General features: G+C 40.8%; 1 protein-coding gene across 3 annotated transcripts in view; it reads right to left on the minus strand.

The window, feature by feature from the left end:
- The window catches only part of PPARGC1A (PPARG coactivator 1 alpha), an 83023-nt gene that overhangs the window by 1008 nt on the left and 74024 nt on the right, over positions 1-7991 (minus strand). For all 3 annotated transcript variants that reach the window (XM_025205580.1, XM_025205578.1, XM_025205579.1), the window contains 2 exons: positions 3271-3392; positions 2764-2915 (listed from right to left, as the gene is read on the minus strand). In XM_025205580.1, coding sequence (XP_025061365.1) covers positions 2764-2915; positions 3271-3392 — 274 coding nt within the window. The remainder of the gene's footprint in view (positions 1-2763; positions 2916-3270; positions 3393-7991) is intronic.

Genomic DNA, 7991 nt, shown 5'->3' on the forward strand with positions numbered 1-7991 from the left:
GGTTCAGCGGGGCTTTTTGGTGCTTTTATCTAAAGCTGAGTCAATCAGCTATTACATAAAAGGACCAAAAAAGCCCCAGTAAAGCATTCAATCTATACAGACATCAAGTGAGCCAGGTCCAGCTAACATGCTACCTCTTCTGGGCATGCGCTGGGCTCAGCTTGAGAGCACACAGAGTTTACAGTAAAACACTGTTTTTGTTTTTTTAACGTCTGCAAGCAGCCATTATTCCAAAATTATTTCCATTATGAAATGCATTACAGGTTGGTTCTGCAAAGCCATTGGTCTGTTAGTCAGGACAGAGAACTGGGACTCAGGTTTAAATTCTGAAATGTAAGTATTTCCAGGTTGGTAACTGACCTTCACTGTAACTTTGTACAAATGTCTTCACCTCCCTGTATCTTTATTTCCATTTCCAACATGTGTCCAGCTTTGTCTATTACATTATATTGTTAATTTTCAGGTTAATATCTTTGTGTTCATACAGCAAGGACCCAAATCCTAGCTGGAACTTTTAGATGCTAATAGTAATGATAAATTATAATAATAATGATAATGAATAAAATGCTATGAAGTGCGAGTTTTGGAGGTAATCTACACACCGTGTTCTAGATTCTACAGTTGTTTAAACAGATGCATAACTTCACTCTTGGGGCTACTCATGTAGAAAAAGTTATGTATGGAGACATATGCTTGCAGAATAGTATAGCGCAAGCATTTCATTGCAAACCCATCACTACTTAAAATAGTGATGATTCCTAGTTCTTGTGTTTGGGGGTAATATCTTTTTCCTAACATTTCTTTTCTTTAGCTACTCATAAGGCTTTAGCTAGACCTATTAAATATTTTGAACATACAATGTTCACTGCAAGTTCCTTTAACTCTGAAAGGATGCTGCCTCACTGATGTGCTAAATTTTGATCACTTCAAACGCACATCAAGACATTTTGTTGTTGTTTTACAGATTAGACACTCAACCCACAGAGGATTAATTTCTACCCTTACACTGACTCATGAATTTGTAAGTTCACTCTGCTGCTTCTCTATCACAGATATAGATTCCCTGTGAAATACAGGGAAAGCAATCTGAAGTAGAGAGACACCCAAGCTGTCAAAAGGACAAAGTAAAGATTTCCTATTATGAACTATCTTACCGATCCTGCTCAATATGGAAAGATCTTCAAGGGACCACTCCCACTGATGAATAATGTTCAAGAGGGTCCTCTTCAGGCAGCTTAGTTTTAACCCTAGATATTTTGAGATACTAGAAATACCTCTGGCTTCATCACTGCTGAAGATAAGTCAAATCAAGTCAAGACTTCAATCTGTCTTTAGTGTTTTTATCAGCCAACATTTGAACAAATGACTTGCCACCTTTTATATTTTCATCCTGAGCTCTATATCTCTCCAGCAGTCAGCTGCCTTTTCTCAGCTTTACACTATCTATTTAGCAGGTTGAAGTGAATTATAGCATATTCATTGTGAACAATGCATATCACCTTTATCATTTACTCTGAAAAGACATCAATTGGTTAGAAAAAATATATTTGTATTCACTTCCTACTTCACACAAAGCCAAGGGCAATGCATACACGATTTCATTAGTGCCGTGTTACAAGGTTATGCAGAGATTTTAATGACAGTGGTCATTACGTCATAAAAACACAATAACCAATTAATGTTGGGTCTGTGGAAATATGTCCCTTGCTATATTACTTGGAAAAGAATCTCTCCTATATCTTTAGTCTCTTAGACAGGTGTCAGGTAGGGTATAGTAGCTGGTGAATAATTCCCATATTAAAAGCTAATTGAAATAAGTTGTGAGTTTATAATAGCACGTTTAAGTGGCACTTTTCAGGAGGGTCTATATGGCCTTCGTATGTACATAACTGCTCCTCCCACACCCCCGCATCCCTATTGTAAAAGTTCTAACATCTGAGTGCATACTTCAGGGTTGGATGGCCTGATGTCACTCTCCTGCCCTTGATCTGGGTCATGATCTGAACATGATATTTAGTCAGAGTCTCACATCCCTCCCTGGTCAAGTATTAGGAAGGAGTGTGACAATTCTAGCCATCAGCATGTTTCAGTTGTCCCAATCACTGGCCCAGATTATACCAAGGGCCATGGTAAATTCTCCATCAGCTGGAGTGTTTAAGAATGAGTTTGGATGCCTCTGAGAAAAAGATACTCTTGTTCATTCACATGCTATTTGGTTCAATGCAGGAATCACTGGATAAAAATCGCTGGCCTAGGTTATAGTTAGGGTCAGCATAGATGATCACTATGATCCCTTCTGGACTGAAAATCTGTGAAACCATGAATCATCAAGTATAGAACCTAGTGAAGGCAGAGTCTGAACATCAGCAACCAAACACAGGGCAGGATAAGAATGCTGATGAAATATATATTGGTAGGGGGTGTACTCTGTTACCTATTTATGGATCACAGAGTTACTAAATTACATTGAAAAGTAAAGCCTGCGGAATTTTTCTATAGAACTATCATTTCAACATAGTAATATAGTCATGAAAAGAGGCTCCCAATTTGCATACTGGAAATGACTGAAAACTTCAAACTTAGGTTAGGACTTACATTTGACAAAGTTGTAGTAAATACGTAAAAACACTAGCAATTTTATAAAAGCATTAACATATTACAGCCAATGAACAAAAATCAAATTCTGGATAGTGCTGGATTATGTGTTCTATTTTGATCTCCACCTTCTGTACTCGCATTTCACGTACAGTAGAAAAAACATACCTAGGTCTGCATAGTTACACTTGCAAAATTGCTTGCGTCCACAAAAGTACAGCTCAAAGTCAGGTTCATTTGACCTGCGTAAAGTGTATCCATTTTCAAGAGCAGCAAAAGCATCACAAGTATAGCGGTAGGTGATGAAACCATAGCTGTCTCTGTAATTGAAAAATACAGTTGTGAACAAAAGCTAAAAAAACATTAATGCACGTGAATGTAACCCTTTCCTGAAAGCAAGAACTTACTGGAGTTCCAATAGTGCAAAAGCCAAAACTACTGCATCCATTTATCAGCATGATTGTCCTGTCAGGCAGCTAAATACTTATTTCTGGGACAGGAAATCTCAACTAGCAAGATTAATAAATAAGGATGAAAGAAAATAAATAAGGTTTTGAACTCAGCATGTCATCTGTCACAGCACTTACACTGGTAACTCCCATACCAGTAATCTTACCTCCATAATTTTTTACATATGGCAGCTTCCAAACAAGAAATAATCTTGAAAGTTCGTACCCATCATCCCGTAGATTTACTGTGCACTCCTCAATTTCACCAAAAACTTCAAAGCGGTCCCTCAGTTCTGTTCGAGTTGTGTCAGGTCTGATTTTACCCACATATATCACACGACGTTCTTCCTATTGAGAAGGGGAAGGAGGGAAGAGACAGTTTTACTATGTGAGTAGCGCAGATGATCTCTGTTTACCTGTACGGTTGTGCTGAGGATGGGCAGTCAGAGTAATATGGTATGAGGAGAAAAGGACTGCTTAGATCCCTCCCCCTATTAATAATATAATACAGTTGTCTAAAGAAGAACATGAGGCATTTTAACAGTATCAGAGTTCATAGCAATATATCCTGTATCCCTCCTCCTCTTAATGTAGTAACATAGTTCTCTGAAGAACAAATGAGGAATTTGAACAGAACATTTGATAAGCAGTAAGGGCCAGGGGACATTGGAAGGCTCTATGGAAGGATCAGCCAATATTGTGCTTTATGGACTTAGGTCAAGTCACTTCATCTCTCTCTGCATCTGCTTCCTCTCCAATTCTTTTGCCACATGTGCATGGCAGGAGGTGTGATTGTGGGATTGTGCATTAGATCCCACTGCGCCTTATTGCCAGCACAGGGGGAACCTGATCACAAGCTCCCTCTGCACCAGCGAGAAGCAAGCTCCCACGGCTGAGGGGTGTGTAAAGTCCCTGGGGCTCAGAGACCATGGCTGCCATGATCTCCCAGCCCCAGAGGCTTCAGTCACACATGAGGCTGGGAGATCACAGCTACACCCCATGGCTGTTGGGACCAGAGGCTGGCACCCAGCCTCTGCAGTGATGGGACTAGGTCCTAGCAGCCATGGGATGCTACTGGGACCCAGAGTCAGCAGGTGCTGGGAATGAGCATTCCCTCAGTTGCAGGACTCCCTGTTGCTCTGGCTGGACATGGGTATACTTGTGGCTGGGTATGGTGTGCCTGTGCAGCTGGAAGCCCAAGCAGCTAATAGGCTCCCAGCCACAGAGGAAACCCTGCTACACATGCAAATTAAAGCTGGATACCAACCAGCTATAAAGTTAATATATATTTTGAGGTCTAACTCTGTAACGTGTTGGACCTTTTTATGATGTGATAGGTGCTTTGCACATGTAGCTGGTTTCAGTTAGTTACACAATTAACTAGCTAACTGTGCAATACCTATAACTTGTAGGAGTGGCCTTACTTTGTGTGTACACAATGCCCACCACTATGGGGACCCCAATTTCACTTTGGGACTAGCATATACAAAATAATAAATAATGAATTATAAATCCACACGTAGCAGACAACTCAGGGATGATCAGCATTCCTATCATAATCCACAGTAATTCATAACCTCAAGATTAAGGAAGACCTGTTTTCAGCTTGACAGACAAATTTTAATTAAATTCATGGTTTCTTTGATGAAGGGAAATAAAACATTTCTTGAAGTTACAGTTCCATTTTTGATTTGCTCTTTTGCCACTTGGAGCAAAGGTACTTTTTGAATTGTCAAGGCAAAGCCATCTCAAAGTTTCCTAAAATAAAATCTTTGGCAGAGTGACAGAGAGACTAGGAACCCCTGTGAGGGTCACCTTATGGATTTTCTGATTAATACTTCACTCAGATGGATTTACCAAGCTGCAGAACAGGCAACAGGTGGAAAGGGATCTCCACATCCTAAGTTTCCTGAGAACAATAGGGCAAAGTAGCACTAGTCATACAACTCTTCAGTGCAACTTAATCTTCCCCAATCCTAGGCAGCCCAATTTGTTAAAATACTAGGATTTCCCCCTTTACCCCAGATGTAGCATCCTGTCTAGAGCCAAATCTTTATCTGGGATAAAGTACTGTCACTCTACTCCTCAACAGAGTGCTGTCAATTTTTACTGGAAGAGAATATGGTTTTACTAGTGGAGAATATGGACAACAATGCAGTACAAAGAACTTAATGCTACTAAGAGAAGCATTTTGGGTAACCATGGTGTTATGAGGATGTGCTATGAGGGTAGCAGCTATCTCTTGGTCCCACTCTCACCCATTTCTTTTCATTATGTCTCAGCCCAGATCCATTTTCCTGTTAACAGGGGAAGAGTTTTCAGAGTGGCTTTAATGAACTACAGAAGATGGGAAAGAACATCTGATATAAGTCTTCCAACATGCCTGTCCAAACTCTTCTTGCTTTTCCTAGTTTGGCATGAGAAATCACTTGTCCCGTAAACTTTAAAAACAGGAAAGTCTGCACAGTAATTATTTTTTTAGGCCGCCTTATCAAATCAAGGATTTAACCACATTAAAATACTTGATAAGAAACAATTCCATTGATACTAGCTTTTGAACTAAATGACTACCAGATGGAGCAGAACATAACATAGCAGACTGTCTAATACACCTTGGATGAGATAATATATCTCAAATGAAAAAAGATACGGCATTTTTACGTGTGGTTTGGGACAAGGCACCAGGCGCTTAAATTAGTGAGCTGGGGTAATTAAAAGCGCCTGCGCGTCACATGCATCAGCATCTCCGCACTGAAAAAATGGCAACAGGGCGCTTTGAACTAAAGCTCATCAAATGCTTTTTATTTCAAAGTGCCCCACCACCATGTTTTCAGTGCAGGATCGCATGGGGACACCAATGTGTGTGATGCGGAAGGCTGCTGGAGCACATCAATTTCCATGCCCTGGATTTCTAGCATGTTGGAGCAGGCTCTCCGCACGTGTATAGGAGCCCATAATATTTCACACACTGACATTAAAAATGTAATATAACAATGTGATGGAAATAATTCTTGCACACATTTCTGAAAGACTGTATAGGTATGTATGTGTTTTTGTTTTGTTTTGTTTTTCTGTCTTTTTAATAACTTCTAAGACAATTATAAAAATAAAAAATCTAAACAATTAACACAACCCTGATTGAGTATCACTAAGGGAATAAGCTAAAACTTCAAAATCAAGGAAATTCAAATTTAAAGCTGAAATGTACATATGAATTGCATATGTCGTACAATATGTAGTCACATAGAGAAGTTCTTATAACCATTTTCTTAAATGGGTTCCATGGTGGTCTAGGTACTAGAAAACATAGGGTTTATGAAATATTGATATCGGCATGGCTAACTTTTGCTTATTTGTGGCTAACATTTGCAATAGGAACGTATTTGTAGTCTTCTCATAAAGACACAAACCTTTTATTCACATAAATAATATGAGCTACATAAGCATAACAAGCTTACAACATACCCCTAAATGTTAAAGTATTTTGTTTTATACCAAGTTACACATACAAATCCCTATCTGTGTATTAAATATGCCCTTTAATGCACTTGCTAGAGGAGATGATGTGTGAAAAGAGACATTGGAAAATTACAGAGAAATCCTTTTGTCTCCAATTTAATGTGGCACAGAGAAATCTCCACAGAACCCTGGAAAGGCTGCCAAGATTTTCACCCCAAGTCAGCAGATCATTTACCTTGCATCACAAGCTTTGAGTGTGGTTCACTGATTTGCTAGGTAAATGAAAAAACGTAGGATGCCCTGCCAAACCCCTCAGGCCAAACACACCTGTCTTCTTTATTTTCTGGTCCATCTCGAGCACACATTCCTTTTTTCCTACCCTATAATTTCCTTTTGCAGAAAAGCTACTATACTCACAAACTTGGGCTCCAAATCTATTAATATTATTTAGAGTTTCAACTTTTAAAAGGCTATTAAAGTATTACCAAGATTTGTCTGCAGTCAAAATAAGATCAAGGTTTACCATCTATTTGGACCAGAGAACAGCCATTCTGTCAAAAACTCCCATCTCTGCTACAATTTTTCATGCCTTTCAAATTTATTCCTCCACAACTTTGTCCTGAACTCTCTCCTTCTTTCACAGCTTCAGCTCTGCAAAGGACTAAGGCTAAGATCCTTGTACGTATTTTGGTGCCTAACCTCCACACTGATTTTATCTTCTCTAAGCCTGGCTTTCCATTGCCTGTTCTCTTTTCCCTGTTGACTGGTAGTTAAGTGATCCCTGAACTCTGTAGTAACCAAAGACAGCCCAGGGCAAAGCCATGCTCAGCAGTGTCCCTTTCCCTTCTACCTCTCCTTTGCACATTAGTGGCATGCACATGCTAGAGAACTTTGATAAAGAATCAAACAGTGTTGCTCACTACCTCCTTGAAGAGAATGCACATGCACTGCTTAATAGGGCTGTGCGAAGCTTTGGGTGCTAATTCGATTCAGAGGAGATCTGGCCTGATTCAGTGGCTGAATCGCCGAATTGAATCAGGGGACCAATTAAAAGGTCTTAATTGATTTGAAGCTCTCCGAATCTATTGAGAAAAGATTCAGAGAGCTTCAGTGATTTGGGCAGTCCCTGCTGGCTGAAGCAGGGAACTGGACCCGGACTCCATGCTGGTAAGTAGGGGATGGGGGAGGGAAGGGTGGAGGAGGGGGGAGGGGACCATGGGTGGACCCCTGCCAGGCCCAAACCCCTGCCTGCTCCTGCAGCCCGCTAAGCACCCCCTGACCGCTTGACCAGTCCCCACCATGGCTGCCCCACCCGCCCCAGCTCCCGGTTGTTTTTTGTTTTTTTTAAAGAGCCAGGAACTGGGGAGGGCAGGGCAGCCATGAGGGGCTAGGAGAGCGGGCATGGGTTGGGGGCTCATGGCAGAGCCCCCCATGCAGCGTGGGGCAGTGGGGGGGAGAGGGGGTCACCCTCCCACCCAGCAGCAGCCG

The sequence above is a fragment of the Alligator sinensis genome, unplaced genomic scaffold (assembly GCF_000455745.1).
Source record: "Alligator sinensis unplaced genomic scaffold, ASM45574v1 scaffold745_1, whole genome shotgun sequence".
Lineage (NCBI taxonomy): Eukaryota > Metazoa > Chordata > Crocodylia > Alligatoridae > Alligator > Alligator sinensis.